The 19,958-nt window shown below is 40.2% G+C and overlaps 1 protein-coding gene across 1 annotated transcript in view; it reads right to left on the bottom strand.

Annotated features, from left to right (window-relative positions):
• Positions 1-1,764: 1,764 nt before the first annotated feature.
• LOC124777825 (acyl-CoA Delta-9 desaturase-like) overlaps positions 1,765-19,958 on the bottom strand; it is a 64,708-nt gene continuing 46,514 nt past the window's right edge. Inside the window, exons 2-6 of the mRNA XM_047253348.1 lie at positions 6,889-7,127; positions 6,638-6,768; positions 6,312-6,517; positions 5,468-5,653; positions 1,765-3,280 (exon numbers count right to left, since the gene is read on the bottom strand). Coding sequence (XP_047109304.1) covers positions 2,776-3,280; positions 5,468-5,653; positions 6,312-6,517; positions 6,638-6,768; positions 6,889-7,114 — 1,254 coding nt within the window. The 5' untranslated portion in view covers positions 7,115-7,127 and the 3' untranslated portion in view covers positions 1,765-2,775. The remainder of the gene's footprint in view (positions 3,281-5,467; positions 5,654-6,311; positions 6,518-6,637; positions 6,769-6,888; positions 7,128-19,958) is intronic.

Genomic DNA, 19,958 nt, shown 5'->3' with positions numbered 1-19,958 from the left:
TAGCAAGAAAAACTTATACTAGTATGACAAATATTATTTTCATCAGACATTAATGTGCCAATAAGTCTTTTCTTGTGGTATTTGTCCAGGGTGCTGTTATATGGAACTAATATCTAGATAATAAACTCTATAGACAAGAAGAGAAGAAATAGGAGCTTTTGAAAAGCAGTGCTACAGAAGAATGATGAACAGATGAGAATATTGCAAACAAGTTGGTAAAGCAGTGCTGAACTGAACTGGGAAGAAAAACTTATGGCACAACTTAACTGAAAGAAGGATAAGTTCTTTTAATGGGACATGCCCCAAAGCACCAAGGAAAAATTAATGGTCAGAAGCCAAAGCTAGTCTACAGTGAACAGGCTGAACTGTAGCAATTATTAAGCTATCGAGGGACTTGCACAGGATATATTAGCATGGGGGGCTACATCAAACTAGTCTCCAGCCGAAGATCACAACTGGAATACCTCTGTATATTATCATAGATTTTGTTAAAATCAAACAATAATCTTGACTGGTTGCTGGCAGCTTAAGCCAGACTTTATGTTGTACCTATCTGCAACTCAGCATTTTGTAAAATGTGTATTTTAAAACAATATTATCTGGATTTAGAAATGATCAGAGACTGTGTAGACAGGAATTTCTCGCCAGATGTACCCTGAAGAAAAGAGAAACACTTCAATTAAAAATGTCAAATAATATCACATTGCATTTCTCTCCTCAATAGCCTGTTTATGTAAGCATGCCCACTGATAGTTGTAAATCTGGACCCCCTGCTCTGCTTTCCTTTTGAAACTCCTCAGAAATTTCCTAGCAGTTGAGAATTTGTTGCTACTACTATTGTTATTCATTAGTCTGGTTATGGGTCCCATTTCCAGATCAATGAAAGAACAAAATGTTTGGATTTTATGAACAATCTATCAGCCAACACCCTCATTTAATCAACAAATGTACACCCTAGGCACATTGTTTCATGGAATCACAGTGACAGTCTTTTAATGTAATTCTTTTTTTTGTGTTTTCCAGCCTCGTGTCATAAAAATGTTAATGTAAAAGATTTTCACAAATATCTATTTGAAAGAGAAGAGGAATGGGGACTAATATAGGAGAGAGAGATCAGAAAATCTGACTTTAGTAGATGATTCCACACACTTTAATACACTGCATAATAACTTGTCAAGTTAAAAAGAAAGTACCCAGCCATGGCATATTGCAGAGTGTCTGTAGGCAGGTGGCATTTGATCCACTTCTAGTTTAAATCTAGCATACCTACAGCAGTACTTACAGTACACTATGAAAAAGTTCTTTTTAATCTTAAATCTCTGTTTAAAAATTGACAAATTTATTGATTAGGTAGTTAACTGTAGCCTTCAGTTTCATCAATCACAGAGCAGAAATATTTACATTTTGGGTGCATCACCCAGCTTGTTCAGTTGAAGATTACTGATTGCTGCATAACCTATTCAAGTGCATGTGCAGAAGATTTGTATTTTGTTTCTTAGTATTTTGCTATCCACTTTTCTTTCTTTTGAGCACATCATCTGAGAATGACTTGCTAAGAATTCTATATAAGTTATGATACCATTTGTGAGACCAGAGGCTGAATATACAATAAAAGAATTTTCTAAATAAAAAGGAGCCAACTACTAAATGATTTGGTCCATTTAAAACTGCATAACTTGGTGCTGAAATTGACATCCTCATAAGTTTTGTTTGGTATTTCAATGTATCTTCTTTAAGGACATCTTTAAATAAAAATTTTCTGCATTCTTCAATTTCACATTTATTTTATAAAAATACCACAGCTTTAGAGTAATGTGATTCAATGCGAAGTGCACGTAACACACTTATAAATTAACACAGAAACCACTTAGTGGAAGATGTAACAGGAAGAAAGACAGGAGAGAAACATAACACAAATGTCTTCCAAGTGCAGGTAGGGCCACAACACAAACATTTTTGTTGTTCAAGTTTAAAAGTGCAAAATAACTGGCAGGCACAGATTTGTGCTGCATGTGCCACTGTATCAGATACACAATGGTTGCACCCCACTGTGTTCTTGGAATGCAACAATTATGAATTACTACATACATTCAATGTATGAGAATTACATAATCAAGAATTGTACATACACAGTAACAAAACAAAAATACCTTTAGTGAAATACAAAGTTCAATTAAATAAGAATTTCTCTGCCATCTACAAATGTTAATCTTATTACTTTCAAAATGGCTAAATCAAATTTCTTAAATAATCTGAACAATAATTTCTTGCAAAAGCAACTTGCAAAACATCAAATTTTTGTTCACACTTTCCTTGCAAAATAAGGAGTCCACACGAATGGAAGAGTGGAATTTTTTTTGTCACTCCAAGACAGATCATTAAGAGTTTTTATATTTATTTCAAACGATTCCCATTTGTACAACACAAAACATAATAAGCTGTATGCCGAATGGGGAATTCTCAACAAGTTCAACAATACTGTCACTGGTATTTTGTCATTTTCCCTCCATCCAGAAACAGTTAAAACATTTAAAATATTTCTGCCACTTCTGACAACACAGCCATGAGAGGTTTGGGTAAGATTTTCTCCTACTCACATTCAACTAGTACTTGTGCCATACATAATGAAAAATTTATTCCAAAATCAAACAAAAACTAAGCTGTATCTAATAAGTCTACTATAAGGGCTGCTCACAGGTATCAACTCTTGAATTTTGCAAACAGTTCACAAGATGAGCATTCCTGCAGTCTTTCATTTCACACACCCTGGAATATTTAGCAGCACTTTTCCTTCACACCATCAGTTGTTTCTGGTACTGTTGCAGCAGCTGCCCCGTCGTCCTTCTCCTCCTCCTCTGGAACAACTTCTCCATCTAGCAAAGCTGATGTCACAGTGGTCTCTGCTGTTACGGACAGCTCGGCAGATTCCTGAACACCAGTTATCAGTTCTGTGTCCTCCGCCGGGATGTCGCGATCTCCCCAGCCCCATACACCACCCTCATGGCTGTGTCCATGACCATGATTTTGTTCCGCAGCACTGCTGTGTGTGCCGTCACCCGTTCTCTGAGCTCGCCTCTTCACCATCTCCAGTGGAACAGTCTTGAGGTCATACGCCCAGCCGATGCGGGCCATAAAGTCTATGAAGGCTGTCGTAAAATTCGTCGAGTAAGTACCCAACTCAGCTGTCTTGTAGTCCCACGGGAATACGTGATGGTAATTGTGCCAGCCCTCTCCCAGAGCAAGAACTGCTACACTTAAGTTCTCAGCAGGGTTGATGAACCTGCGAAACACAAAGCCAAGTACGAATTATCTTACTGAGATAACGCAATGGAAAGTTACTTACACAAAAAATAACATTGTAACAGCAGAGGCAGAGGGTAGCAAAATACATGCCTGTACCTGAGAGATAAAGAGGCACAACTTCAATCTGTGCAGTGAGGGATATGCACCCTTTCAAAACTGCTCAAATCGGCCTTGAGATGGAACATGACTGCCATTCTCCTTCCACAAATAAAGCAGTGTGGGGGGTATTAAAAATATGATCTTCAGTCAAATCTTTGTAAAAAGCATTTGCACCCTTTTCTCTCTCTAGCATGGATATATTAGCTGAGGTATGACTGTGGCAACCTATCATGTTAAAAAACAACAGCAGAAGTTCCCAAGCAATACAGAAGATGTGGGAAAGTTGCAGGCCCACATGCAACAGGAACCATAATTTATAATTTTCTTTACACCCCCCCCCCCCCCCTCAAAAATGTGCACCGAAGTGTTCCACGTGTCAAGTAAATTAGATGAGTGAACAACAATTATTTACTATGTAAGACTGTGTCCTGATGGAAAATGAAGTAAGTGTTTGCAATATAAAGAACTATGAAAGATTAATTCATTTCTGTAAGACTGTGGGGTGGGGGTAGGAATGCAATGTATGTAAGCAGTGAGGTGAGGGGATTACTCCATGCACAGTTGAAAATAGTTCAGAAATGTTTTCCATAGCTGCATGCAAACTAAGTTGCAGGGAGTGAAATCTTTGATATTTGGGCTTTATTCATCAACTAGCTGACAGTTTTTTAAGGAAGTGCTTCTAGATGAAGCCAAAAATGTATTATCTTATATAGTTAAGAGTGGGTAATCTCTGTATTGATATACACAAAGATAGTTGTCACACAGTAAGTTTATATGATCTGGCCAAAACCAACAATCTCCAACTAGGTGCAAAAGCCCAATCAGAAACACTGGTAGATCATGCAATTACTAATACAACTCAAAGTAAGTGAACAGTGCAAGTAATAAGTGCTGTGATCTCCGATCATTATGGATAAGTAGTTCAAACAACAGGAATCGATGTTTGACAAAATACTGTCACAATTTGAGTAGACTGCTGACCTTACTGAAGGGAGAAACACTAATTGCGTAACAGAGGAGTGATGGGACGGAGTACTTTAGCTCTGTGTGTTAAGCTGCTGCTTGAATAACAGCTACACAACCGTATCCAGAAATCTAAATATGGGAAATACTAAGAGATGCATCATATCCAACATTATAAAATCAATTTGCAATGACAAGAGAGCCTCTAGTATAATAGTAATTTAAACTAAGTACAATTTTCACTGAAATAAAATTTTGGGTTCCAAAACATTTCTACAACTATGCATCACATAAATGAGTATAGGGCAGGTTCTGACATAAAACCCAGCAGTAATATAAATTTAAAGAAAGATGAGTAGAAACAGATCCAAATTATATGAGCAATACTTTCAATCAACTTATGTTGAAGGAATGGAAAAACTTCTACTACAGTGCAAGAAATAGGGATGATTATTATCTACATAGGACGAGGTTCAAGTTGAGCGAAACCCCCCCCCCAGCTGACAACTGTCAGAGACATTTCATAAAACAAATTATGACAAAATGTATTGACAAAGGCATCTGTTTTCAGATATTTTAAGATTTAGTCTCTTCATTTCTATTTAGCATAGAAGCATACCAGTAGAGAGGATCTCCTTCAAACAAGAAATTAAGACATCTTTGTACACATAAATCAGGAAATAAACATACAATATACATACACTTTCGTTATAAAAAAAAATGTTCCTGCTGTTGCTGGCAATTTCTTTGATCCAGGTGCTTGGAAAAAACTTCACTTCGGAATAGAAATCATGAAAATGTGATGTGGGAATTTCACATGGACATCAGTATTGTTAAGCACATTTTATCTAATTCAGTTCATGTTACGGAAATCTTGGATGTGTGTTGGATACTTATCTGAGAGTGACTGCATTTAGTTTTGACTAAATTAGATACATCTGCACGTTATGTTTCGAGTGTAAATACAACTGAAATTGTGTACATCCTGCTGACATCTGTGCTATGGAAACTGTTCACAGATGACTAAATAAAAAAGGAACCAAGTTCCACAATCATGAATCTATTCGATTTCCAAATTATTTGAATAATACTTTACACTTACTTGTCATATGGTTTGTTCCCCCACATGTGAGCTGCACTGTTCACAAGCCACGATATGTTGAGAGTGAGTGTGTATCTAAACATTGTTGCCACAAACCATGCATTTTTCCAGGTCTCACCCCAGCAATAGACTGGGATGCAAGTTGGTATGAGAAAGCACAGAACAGGCATCAGGATCAAATAATACCTGCAAACCAAAATGTTTTGTGTAAATAATGATGAAGATACTACTGTACTACTCTATTATTAGTCAATTTCTGAAGAGACAACAGAAGTGATGAATTATTAGCGTACAATAAAAGCCAGAATTGGATTGCAAATTTAAAACAATCTCCGTTTTAATTTCAAGTTTTCCTTGAAATCTGCCGCTTCTACAGAATTAGAACCATCACAACTCATCTATCGATTAGATCAGTAAAATTATGCCAGATGGCAACACAGTTTCCCAGGATGATTATACAGTACATTACACACAAATAAAAAATTAAAGCAAGTATGGTGTTTCTTTAAATGATGTGTATTGAAATGTGCATAAACTGGCAAATGAACCAGCTTTGTTAACTTTGAAATGGAAGTGGGCAGGGCATGTAGTCAGGAAAATACATGGGCCGCAGTTTAAGTTATTTGCAGGATTTTGAGAGGATGGGAGACGAGCAGATGAAATGAGAAAATATGTAAAAGCAATGTGGATGTATATACCATAGACAAGTGAAGAGCATATTACAAAGGCTAATGGAACACTACTGATCAGCCTGTCACCAAATGTATGACTTCAAAGGGGAGGGGGAGTGGTGGTGCCAGTATCACACTAGCTGACAATAATTATTTTCAACATTAATACTCACTTCTTTTGAAACTGAACAACAGAATCTCTTTCCAGATCACTCAGATCTATCTGCTTTCCCTTGAGCATCACGTCTGGATGCTTCCGTACCATGAGCCAACCTACATGTGAGAAGAAGAAACCCCGGGTTGCGTTGTGGGGATCAGCATTTGTGTCTGTGAATTTGTGATGCACTCTATGATCACGAGCCCACTCAAAGATGTGGTTCTGAAACAATGCCAGATTAGAAATAAATATGCTGTATTAATGTCGAAAATTTGTGAATGCACAGTCAGTTCAAAACATACGCTTACAAATTTCGGAAGGAGATAAAAAATAAAACTGTACCTGGAAAGCTAGTGTGTTAAAGACCATCAGCAAGACTCTAAGGGGCCAACGTGCTTGGTAGGAACGGTGGGACCAAAGTCTATGCGCACCAGCAGTGATACCCAAGCCCGATACTTGGTACATTAAGATCGCTACAAAAGAAAAAGTATATTATTTACAGTACACTAAAGAACAGTAATGACACTGATATTTTAACATTCACACAATTTTTTCAATTAACGATTGCTATCAAACATTTAGAAGATGCTTACCGAAAATGCTGGTCAGAATTTTCGCGGAGCTGAACATCAGGTAAGCACCATACAATGCCGCAAAATGCAAATAAGCAAAAAGGAGGACATTCCGCCAAACAATCTGTCTCTTGTACTCAGGTGCAGGCTTTTTCTCTTCCCCTTCGTTCAGATCCATCTGCTTTGATTCCAGAATCGAATTACCATACGGAACGCCCGTTGGCGTAGATGTGATGTTTGGGGCCATTTTCAATGACGTTCTGCAACAAAGAATACGATTTTTCATTTTACAATAAGCCGTCTGTATTAACAGATGCCTTTCTACAACTTACTTATTAACGATAAAATAGTTTCCTGCAGAAAGCGTTCAACAGCGAAATCAGACATCATTCGGATACATGTCTAATTTACTAAATGGGAAGTTATGAAGTGCCCGACGCTTGCCGTCGTTGCTAATGAATTTAGATATGGGACACTGTTAAAATTTCACATAAGAGCATTTACGACATTGTTTAATTGTGCAAAATCTCTGGAGCACTGTGACACTCATTTGTTTCACTGCGTGATAAACAATGCCCCGCAACAGTGAATTTTAACTCGTTTCTTATAACATTGCTATCGTGTTTACTAACTGCAGCAGCAATCACAATGACGCCACGCATGTCAGAGCACACGCGATCAACGCGTAATCGCGTCGTCAGTTGTTTCCGTCTGACGCATTCAGAAAGACCGGCCGCTAACCTCGACCTAGCTGGCGCCAATCACGAACTTGAAAACAGCTGAGAGCGAGGCCAACTGGGCAGGCAGGCCCGTGCCGATGACGCAGCCGCTGTCTGCCGAGATCGAATACAGTGGCCTTGCGCGGCATTGACCAATTACTGTTCCGACGGTGGCGCCTCACGGCAGCCGTCTTCGCAACTGTAATTAGCAGTTTCAGAGATGCTGGAAATTCCGCTGCTGACACTTCATTTCAATAGCCAGACTCATTATTTTGAGATTGCGGTTTCGAATAAAAATATTGTATTGTTATCTGGGAAAAGCTAGATCATCATCAAAAAGCTTCGTCGTTAGTGATTAGATTTACTTTGCGCTCCAACAGATCCACAGTGAGGAGATCCTCCAAGATGTAGAACACTTTAGAAAAACGAGAATACACAATAATATTTACAAAGAAAAAAATGCCAACTTCCACAGAGCCCGAGCGAAGTGGATCCTCATGGATGTTGGGAATAAGTAAAAATTATTTTACACATTTTCATTTAAAAAGTGATAACTCCACACAAAACTATAAACACGTTGAGGTGCATATGTTAATATTTAGGTTATTGTAGTCACAATTATGTGGTTAATGTGCATTAATGTAGTCCCAAGTCCAAAAACTAGTTAGATACAGCTCACCACGGTAGCTACCGTGTGCAAGCTTTTTCATCCCTGGATAACTACTCCTACCAATATCCATTTGCACCTGCTTACGGTATTCATCCCTTGGTCTACCTCTACATTATTTACCCTCACACTTAACGTCCATTACTACAATGACAATTCCTTCATGGCTCTGGATGTGTCCTGTCAACCTTCTTGTATCAAGTTTTGCAATGAATTTCCTATTTTCCCCAATTCGATTCAGCATCTCATTAGTTACTGTATTTACCCAACCAATCTTCATTATTCTTCTGTAGCACTGTATTTCAAAAATTTATTTTCTATTCTAGTGTGAACTACTCACTTTTCACTTCCATACACACAAGATCAGTGGTTTCCGTCATGGTGGTATTACCCCCAGAGGGATAAAATGTAATTTTCTGTGGCATAAAAACAAGAGTTCAAATGTATTTCAGTTAAGAAACTAAATCATTTTTAACAGATCATTACTATTGCCGGCCAGTGTGGCCGTGCGGTTCTAGGCGCTTCAGTCTGGAACCGCGTGGCCGCTACTATCGCAGGTTCGAATCCTGCCTCGGGCATGGATGTGTGTGATGTCCTTAGGTTAGTTAGGTTTAAGTAGTTCTAAGTTGTAGGGGACATATGACCAGAGACGGTGAGTCCCATAGTGCTCAGAGCCATTTGAACCATTTTTTCATTACTATTATCATGATTTAACCGCCACGTTAGCCAAGAGTGCTAATGCGCTGTTTCCTAGACTCGGGTAAGCGCGCCGGCCCGGATCGAATCCGCCCGGCGGATTAACGACGCAGGCCGGTGTGCCAGCCATCCTGGATGTGGTTTTAAGGCGGTTTTCCACATCGCACTTCCTAAATACCAGGCTGGTCCCTACATTCCGCCATAGCTACACGACTCACAGACATCTCAACACGTTCACACTATTCCATGGATTACTCTAGACACACAAAGCTGGGGTACACTAATTCCTTCCCGGAGGGGGGGGAGGAGCAGGCACGGGGTGGGGGGGGGGAGGCGAGCGGCCACGGGGTGGCGGCAGGAAGGGCATCCGGCCACCCCTTAACATTAACGTTGTCAAATCCGTAACTAACCACGCCGAACCTGCGAAACCGCGGGATAAAGGTGCAAACAAAAGAAAGAAAGAAGAAGATTACAATTACAATTATCATCATTTCGTTAAGGAAATAATACTGATTATAAAAGGCACCAATAATTACATTTTTCTTTAAATACCACCATTACTGTGGCAGGGTTAATGTTTGTGTAACAAATGTGGGATCATCATCCTCACACAGTACATCCCCTACACACACACTTTGTACCACATATCTTTAATGTAAAACAGAGCATCACGTATACTTAAATATCTCATGGAAATGCTTTCTCTAAGTGGTACATGGTCTCCACAAGTGATCAGATATTGCTTCACTATTCATTTTGCAAAAATAGACGAACTACCAGACAGCACAACACAACAGTAACTATGTAATGGGTACCACACTGCTGCATGGCCTACAAATTATTACTATTACTATTACGATCAAACGATTTACAGGCACTAGGGGTAATTATTGCTCAAACATTATAATTTATGATAATTTTAAATGTGGTGCAGGATATGAATGAAATAAATATCGGGAGAGAAGTATTTTGTTACAACTGTCTATCCAAAGTACGGATAGCTTTATTTTTTCAGGAGTTTTAAGTAGCACTCGTGTTTCACTGATAATTGCGTCATCATTCTCTAAAAAGGATTGCTAGGAATAAAACGGTACCAATTTTGTCACTAACTCATTAGTTCGTGGTTTATTAAGAAATTTACAACAAACAATTTCTTTCGTCATTTTGAAAATGGATGTCTTCGAAGAAAATTGTTTTTCATTGTGGCGATTAAGTGTATGGGGGGTGGGGGTAACGAACTCAGGAAGGTTGGAATCCAATTCGCTACACAAATACTCTCAGAAAAGATTTCCTAAGACAAATTTGTTACCAATGTTAAATTTCTCTTTTTCAGAAGCATGTTGCATTCTCTCTTCTAAGGCCATCACCAGTTATTTTACTCCTCGAACAGAAAAAAAAATCACTCATATATATATATATATATATATATATATATATATATATATATATATATATATATATATATATATATATATACCGAGCGAGGGCACGGCCGATTTCCTTCCCAATCCTTCCCTAACCCGAGCTTGCGCTCCGTCTCTAATGACCTCGTTGTCGATGGGACGTTAAACACTAACCACCACCACCATATATATATATATGACACCAAGAAGATTAAAGAATCTAAAGTAAAAGAAGAATGGGAGAAGGAAAAGGCAAACACATGGGAAGAATTTCATTCTAAAATCACGCGAATAGCTAAGGAAACTATTCCCTTGAAAGAGATATTCAAACACCCTTGGTGGGATTCAGACTGTGAAAATGCACTGGAAAGGGGAAAAAAGGCATTTCAAGAATATAACAGTAAAAAATCACAAGAAAGTCTACATTTATTTAACAAGGTTAGAAAACAGGTTTCAAAATCTATTAGGCAAGCAAAAAGGAAGTACACAAAGGCACAACTGGATGCCATAGAAGAAAATTTCCAAAACTATAATACAAGAGACTTCTACAGAACGTTCGCAGATAAAATACGAGGATATATCCCTCAAAATTTATGTTTCAGAAAACCAGATGGTAAATTAGCCCTAACAAACCAGGAGAACTGTCAAGTATTGGCTCAATATTTTTCTAACCTACTAAATTGCCCAGAACTTAGTTTAAGGTTTCCCAAAGAAATCTGTGCCAACGCTCAACCGGATTCATTACCACCAACACAGGAAGAAATCAAATGTCACATTAAAAACTTAAAAAAATAATAGAACATCTGGCGAAGATGGCATTGTTGCAGAGCTATTAAAAAACCTAGGACCAAAGACGTTGCAAGAGCTCACAAAAATAACAAAAATATGGGAAACAGAAAAATTACCAGAGGATTGGAAATGTGCCCTTATTCACCCGTTACATAAAAAAGGAGACAGAACAAATGTCAATAACTAAAGGGGAATCTCACTTTTACAAGTCACCTACAAAATTCTCTCAACATGCCTGCTGAAAAGAACACAAGAGCAGCTGGAACGCCAAATTGGTGATTATCAAGCAGGCTTCCGCCCCGGTCGCTCATGCATAGAACAAATATTTAATTTAAAGACAATATTAAAACACAAAGCAATTAGAAATGCCCCCATAATTTGTACATTTGTAGATTTTAAGAAAGCCTATGACTCAATTGACCGGCAATCTTTGTTTAACATTTTAGAGGAACTTGGACTTGACTCCAAAACACTAAGGCTTATCAAAGAATCACTGACAGACACTGTATCTAAAGTTAAATTCAGGGGAGAAATCTCTGAACCTTTTCTCATAAAAACTGGAGTACGTCAAGGTGACGGGCTATCTCCACTTCTGTTTAACATAGTCCTGGATAAAGTCATTAAGGAATGGGAAAAAGAATTAAAAAGTCAATCGCACTGGAAACCAATCCATCTTGGTAGAACCAAAGACAACGTGGAGATATCTTGTTTAGCATTCGCGGACGACTTGACCATACTTGCAGATGATGAAGAAATCGTCACCAAACAAATACAGATCCTTAAGGAATGCGCGGATAAAGTAGGCTTACAAATTTCGTTTCAAAAGACAGAATTTTTCTGTACGAAATTCCATATACACAGTTTGAACACAACATATGGAAAAATAAATAGAGTAAAACATTTTAAATACCTAGGTGAAATTTTGGAGCCAACCGGAGGAGAGAAAGTTGCACAGAAGATCAGACAACAGAAAATGAAGAGAGCATATGGTATGACACATGAAATATACAATAAAAAATGCATCTCCTCGAACACAAAAATCAGACACTACTGCGCAGTAATTAAGCCAGCAGCACTATATGCTAGTGAAACGCTCACACTCCACACAAAATGTGATTTAGAAAAAATACTAAAAGAAGAACGCAAAATTATGAGAAAGATTTTAGGTCCAAAATCAACAGAAGAAGGATACCGGATACAATCAAGAAGAACCACAGAAATTATATCAAACCTGGCAGCAGACATAAGAAGGCGAAGATTAAAATTTTATGGACATGTCACTAGACTTCCCCCCACACGACTCACCAACAGAATTCTCACTTACATAGAAAAAGTCAAATCAACAACACCATGGATTAGCCAAGTAAAATTAGATTTACAAAAATCAAATATTGAACTTAAAGATGTCAAAGATAGAAAAACTTTTAGAAATAAGGTGGAAAAGTGGATTGTATTGTCGGAGAAGGAAGCACTAAAGAGACCAGGAACAAAATGGACAGAAGAAAGAAAAAGAAAACATGGAGAACGAATGAAAGAAGTATGGAAGAAACGACGTCAGAAAGGTTTGCGTGATCCTTCTGGGTCCATTCGCGATAAGTATATATATATATATATATATGGTGGCGGTGGTTAGTGTTTATATATATAATGTTTTCAGAAAATGTTGACAAAGTACTTAAAAGTATTTGCTAAGCACTTATTATAAGCTTTCAGTTGCTGTAACTTCGCTCTACAAGTGTAATTAAGTTATCTACCTACTTCATAATCACTATTACTGTGGAACCGCTGGGCAGTTAGAAAATTTTACTAACAGATTCAAAAGTGGGCGGTAGGTGAAGAAGGTTGAGCCCTGGATTAGTTACTGCGTCTAGTCTCGGCTAAAACGACGGAAAAAATTGATTGTGCCGTGAGAGCTACTCTTCTCCATAAGTATCCTGAGGAGCTGTTTCCGATTTTATGTACAGTATACGACAGTAACTAACAATATTAGACTCGCCTGACTTTCGCACACTTTCCCTTTGATAAGTTTTGCATTGTACAAAAGACAAGATACGGCCTATTAAACTTCTTAAAAAGTTAAATAAGCACAAATATTTTACGTTAGTAAATATTTTAAGGCCTTTTGCTCTTCGTGAGCCTGACACCAGATTGCCGCGAAGGATATGTCAATGGAATTTTTAATTCGCACGAATCACACATGTAGACACACAAGATACTGCAAACCGGAAGAAGAGAAGGTTGTGCTACTGGCGGGTGATCTTTGAAATGTAAAGGTGCTGTACTGGAAATGAAAACCGTCGGCAGAATTGGCGTAGGGACTACGGCGGGGCACAAAGTAACCGCACCCTTGCATCACGCGAGGGTCATGTGACGCAGGGCAGTGCCTACGTGCTGTGCTGTTGGGCGCCCACGCTGCGGATCCGAAGGCTACAAATGCGCATGCGCGGAATCAGCAGCACGCCGCTCTCGCGTGACGTGGAAAGGGCCAGAGAACCGTCCGTTAACTACAAGTGCTGCTGAAGTACTGCAGACTTTGTGTATCCCCATCGTACTTGACTTTTTATTGTTATTCATATACACTCTCATATATAGCGTATATACGCCGTTTGTTAGTGACTTTATCATACTGAATGACGACGACAAAACCCCTTAAATTCTTTTAGTTTCTGTACTTCCTCTGCTTCCAACAAAATCGTCTTGTGTGTACCGATGGGCCGCGATACACAATACTAAAAACACTCCATATTTTCGGCTATGATGAAGTGGTCTTCCTCAAGGAGTAGAATTCAGATTCGTCCAAAACAATTATCCAGATTATGGAAATATAAATGAAATTGACCAAACAAAGATTCGAGCGATCCGCGTCTCCCCCCCCCCCCTGTCCAATTTATTCTTGTTATATGAGGTTAGAAGTTGAAGAGATCACTTTCCCCCCCCCCCCCCCCCCACAGCTTTTTTCAGTTACTCTTCTTTCAAAGCACAGCCTTGTCTCTCTTCGGCAGACTTCCATCCCCAAGTATAAAACATCTCATCTCACTTATATTTTCCTTTAAAGACGATGTTCTCGGTCGTCTTCCCGCTTTGTTCAACGATCTTGCTACGAAAATGAAAATGTTTTGTAAAAGAATACCGCGTCAGAGTGTCCAATGATTTTTTGTTTGTTTTGGCCGTAAGCTTTCAATAGTTCTCCATTCTCTCCTGTTTCTTGCAGAACCATCTTATTCTTTTTCCTGTCAGTCCAATTATTTCTTTAAATTCTGCTTCAGAAGTAAGCTTCAAGGCGAGCTTTCTCCTGCTTTGCAGACGGCCAGGTTTCGCATCCGCATGTCAGGTCACTCCATGTAAAAGTCTCCACAAGTCTTTGTTAGTAGATAAGGTTATGTGCTTGTTCAGCAGAAGGTTTTTATTTTGCCAGACACTTTTGAGCATTGCTACTCTTCTCTCAATTTCCCTACGACATCTATTATTAGATTTTAGTTTTCATTATTATTTTTGAGATAGAACGTCTACCGTCTCAGAATTGTGGAAAGGATAACACCCAGATTGCTTGTTATCAATGTCGTACAGCGATCCGCGTCTCTCTCTCTCTCTCTCTCTCTCTCTCTCTCTCTCCTCCTCTCTCCCCCCACCCCCCCCCCCCACCCCCCCAACACCCAATTTATTCTTGTTATACGGGGATAGAAGTCGAAGGAGGTACGTGGTTCTGCGGCTAATTCGGTGAATGTTTCGCTACAGATCGATAGGTGCAGCGTTCAGTCCTCAATCCGAGGTTTTTTTCACTTATCACTTCTTTTACCTCTGGGAATGAGTTGTGCATGAGAATGCAAAACTGTTCAGTGGTTTAGAGTACACGTTATACTGTAGGACAGTCTACAATTGGCCGACGAAGTACGTTCTCATGTCAGAGGAATGCAACGGCGCACCACCTTCAATGGTACAATGCCTAGTAAAGTGTGGTGGTTAAACCAATCTTAGGATTGTGGGTAGCTTTACTTACTGAAAGAATGGAGATTGGGGAAATGACATTAAAGTCGGAAACCATACGGATATTTGCTGAAAGTGATATATAGCGAAAAATTTAAATTTGTATCACTGATTTGTCCAGCCTCTCAACCAGTACGCTGCTTCGAGGCTAAGGATTACAAACCTAACCTAATCTGCTTGGTCTGTAAAGAATTCGAGAGACTGCAAGCATATCATCAATACTGCCCATAGACGCACAATATTTCTACCTAGCACAATATGTTTCCGATGTTTTTGATGCTCTTAATATTCTTGCGCAACCTCTGAATCTCACTCCTAGACGTTCAATATTACTGCGCACCCGGGAAATATTGGCAGTTAATTCACTGTCTAGGGGTCGTTTTAAATGTGATTCGCGCAGGGCGGGATGGGTGATTTTGGTGTGTGTACAAGCAGGTTTTTTATCCATGGTTTAAGACGCACAATATTTCCACCTAGCGCAATATGATTCTGATGTTTTTGATGCTCTTAATATTCTTGCGCAACCTCTGAATCTCACTTCTGGACGTTCAATATTGCTGCGCACCCGGGAAATATTGGCAATTAATTCACTGTCTAGGGGCCGTTTTAAATGTGATTCGCGCAGAGCAGGATAGGTGATTTTGGTGAGTAGATAAGGTTTTTTTCCATGGTTTAAGACGCCAATGGCATACTCATAAAATCGCTGCTATGAGCGAACATCACCCTCCACCGTGCACTGCCTTGTGGTTCGGGGAATGCATACGTAGGGTGACCAGACGTCCGGATTAATCCGTACATGTCCTTCTTTTTAGCTCTTTTTCCGGGGTCCGGGCGGATTTTCACAGTGTCCGGCGTTTTTGCAAAGTTTAGCGTAATACAGTTAAATTTACAATTCGTCCCGTTCTATTGCTCTTATCTTAAAATATCAATAATTGTTAAGGAATGTATGTATGTTATGTCTATAAATAATAAACTCATTTATTAAATTTGAACGTATGTTTTAATGGGGAATACTGCAGATGAGGATACCACCCGTCAGCTTTGGACAAGTCTCATGAAAGTAGCCAATCAGGAGAGGCGTTTAGGCAGCCGTCTTTGATAAATCTTAAAACTACGCGCAAATATAAAAAACATTTGATGCCACACCGTCACCACAATCAATGTTTTTAATTTAAAATAAAAAAAATATTGCTCTGGGAATCACCACCTGACCACCAGTAACAATTAACTACTAGTTTTACCGGTAATTCCCGGCAGTCACGTGACTTGTCCACGTCTGCAGGTGACCCGTTTGATGTGTCCTCTTTTTTTCTTCCTTTGTCCTCCTTTTTGAACAATTGCATCTGGTTTGATTAGATTAGATTAGTTTTTCGTTCCATAGATCCGTGTTGGGATCCTCGTGGATGTGGAACATGTCACCCTTTTTTTTCTTTTCATTTTTTTTAAAAAAAGGCTGCAATAACAATACTAACAGTATGAATATCTACAATACATCATTTGTTTCTATTAAAAAATTCGTCAATGGAGTAGGAGGAGTTGACCACTAGTAAGTCTTTCAGGCTCCTTTTAAACTGATCTTTATTTGTAACTAAATTTTTTATGTTTGCTGGCAAATTATTGAAGATGAGTGTTCCCGAGTAGTGGACCCCTTTTTGAACTAAAGTAAGTGCTTTTAAGTCCTTGTGCAGATCACTTTTGTTCCTGGTATTGTATGTATGAACTGAGGTGTTTGTTGGAGAAAGAGATATATTATTTAGGGCAAATTTCATTAAGGAGTAAATATACTGAGAGGCAGTAAGTAGTCAGTATACGCAATTCTTTGAAGAGGTTTGTACTGGACATCCGTGAATTTACTCCACAAATAATACGTATTACACGCTTTTGGACTCTGAAAACTTTTGTTTGACTTGAAGAGTTACCCCAAAATATGACATTATGGAATGAAAGTAGGCAAAGTACGTCAGTTTTTTCATTTTTATGTCGCCTATGTCTGCTAACACTCGAATTGCAAATACAGATTTGTGAAGGCGTTTCTGCAGTTCTGTGGTGTGCATACGTAGGTGTTGTAACCCGACAATTTTTATTCTTGACTTCTGACTGCGAGAATGTGCCTGGTGGGGTACAGGAACGCCAGCTGTGTGACACGATTGCGCCACGTTAAGTCTTATCCGTGAGACGAACCATAAAAATGCATCACGCCTCGAGCTGCTCTTCGATAACGTGGGCGAGCACGAATGCCTCCCGTGACGAGGTTGCGAAAGCGGGCCTGCGCGGAGGAGAGTGCTAGACACGCAGGGAGGTTGCTCAGCAAAACGGGGAGATCGGTCACACCAGAGATGGCGCGAGCCTCAGCTGACGGCCGCGGGCCAATGGGGAGCCGGCATGGCGAGCGGGCGCCGGAATCGATACCGCCAACGTGCCGGCCTACCGCAACCTGCCGACGCCAACTCGCTGCACCGCTAGTCCAATGGCATGGCTGCCTATCCAGGGCGACATGCTTCACTGACTGCAAACTATCCTGGGACTAAATTTTCTTCGTATTCACCTGGCAAGATCTTCAGGCCCCTATCTTACTTCATCTACATACATACTCCGCAATCCACCATACGGTGCGTGGCGGAGGGGCGGATCCCCCCCCCCCCCCCCCTGGTGCGTGACCGATCTTTTTTTTCCGATTGCTTAAGGGGCTGATTGCGTCGGCCTATCTAGTATGTTTTACTTGAAGTCGAAGATGTAAACAATGGCACGCAGTTTGACGTAACAATTCAAAAAGAGACCTTGAAGCCTCTTCCATTTAGTGAATAAACTACAGAAGAAACAACTATACTTACGAATAAAATGATAATATTCGCTGAGGCATGAGCGATCTGTGTCCCTTTTTTAGCACTTTCCCTGCAGTGCGTATGTAAGATTTTGTTTCTAGTGGCAATTGGCAAAGAGATGGTGTTGATAATTAAGCGATGTACACCGAAGGAATACTTGAAAATATTCTCATTAGTTGCAAATAGTGAGAATCTTACGACAGTCCCTTTTATTCTGCAATTGCACGTTTTCGATCTGGATTAACGCTTCTCCCCCATTTTGGCTTTCTTCTCACTTTGATGCGGAATGTGAACAAACATTAATCAGCCAAATGTAATAATGTACACGAAAATAACGTCTGTTGATTCATTCACAATCCATTCTCTCATACAGTAAGAATATAAATGTTACGGTCAGCAGATTTAAACAGATACTGACGTTACGGTATATTGATAATTTTTACTTATGGACCGTCTGACAGCAACTGAATAAAACACAATTTTAGTGCCATACCGTCTCTGTCAGACGGTCCATAAGTAAAAATTATCAATATACCGTAATATTACACGCAACTGAGGAAGACAGGACTATAAAAGTTGAAGATAGATACTGACGTAATTAACAATATAAGATGATTTCCTGAACACAGTCAAATACAGTCGGCGGAAGGTGCACGTGCCCGTCGACCTGGGACCGGACCGCAGCGACGCACGGATGCACGCCAAGACCGTAGGATCCTACGCAGTGCCGTAGGGGACCGCACCGCCACTTCCCAGCAAATTAGGGACACTGTTGCTCCTGGGGTATCGGCGAGGACCATTCGCAACCGTCTCCATGAAGCTGGGCTACGGTCCCGCACACCGTTAGGCCGTCTTCCGCTCACGCCCCAACATCGTGCAGCCCGCCTCCAGTGGTGTCGCGACAGGCGTGCATGGAGGGACGAATGGAGACGTGTCGTCTTCAGCGATGAGAGTCGCTTCTGCCTTGGTGCCAATGATGGTCGTATGCGTGTTTGGCGCAGTGCAGGTGAGCGCCACAATCAGGACTGCATAAGACCGAGGCACACAGGGCCAACACCCGGCATCATGGTGTGGGGAGCGATCTCCTACACTGGCCGTACACCACTGGTGATCGTCGAGGGGACACTGAATAGTGCACGGTACATCCAAACCGTCATCGAACCCATCGTTCTACCATTCCTAGACCGGCAAGGGAACTTGCTGTTCCAACAGGACAATGCACGTCCGCATGTATCCCGTGCCACCCAACGTGCTCTAGAAGGTGTAAGTCAACTACCCTGGCCAGCAAGATCTCCGGATCTGTCCCCCATTGAGCATGTTTGGGACTGGATGAAGCGTCGTCTCACGCGGTCTGCACGTCCAGCACGAACGCTGGTCCAACTGAGGCGCCAGGTGGAAATGGCATGGCAAGCCGTTCCACAGGACTACATCCAGCATCTCTACGATCGTCTCCATGGGAGAATAGCAGCCTGCATTGCTGCGAAAGGTGGATATACACTGTACTAGTGCCGACATTGTGCATGCTCTGTTGCCTGTGTCTATGTGCCTGTGGTTCTGTCAGTGTGATCATGTGATGTATCTGACCCCAGGAATGTGTCAATAAAGTTTCCCCTTCCTGGGACAATGAATTCACGGTGTTCTTATTTCAATTTCCAGGAGTGTATGTCCTCCCTCAATCCGACCTGATAGGGATCCCAAACGCTCGAGCACTACTCAAGAATAGGTCGTATTAGTCTTTTATAAGCGGTCTCCTTTACAGATGAACCACATCTTCCCAAAATTCTACCAATGAACCGAAGACGACTATCCGCCTTCCCCACAACTGCCATTACATGTTTGTCCCACTTCATATCACTCTGCAATGTTACGCCCAAATTTTTAATCGACGTGACTGTGTCAAGCGCTACACTACTAATGGAGTATTCAAGCATTACAGGATTCTTTTTCCTATTCATTTGCATTAATTTACATTTATCTATATTTAGAGTTAGCTGCCATTCTTTACACCAAT

Source organism: Schistocerca piceifrons, chromosome 2 (genome assembly GCF_021461385.2).
Source record: "Schistocerca piceifrons isolate TAMUIC-IGC-003096 chromosome 2, iqSchPice1.1, whole genome shotgun sequence".
Lineage (NCBI taxonomy): Eukaryota > Metazoa > Arthropoda > Insecta > Orthoptera > Acrididae > Schistocerca > Schistocerca piceifrons.
This window is presented reverse-complemented; position numbering and strand designations above follow the sequence as displayed.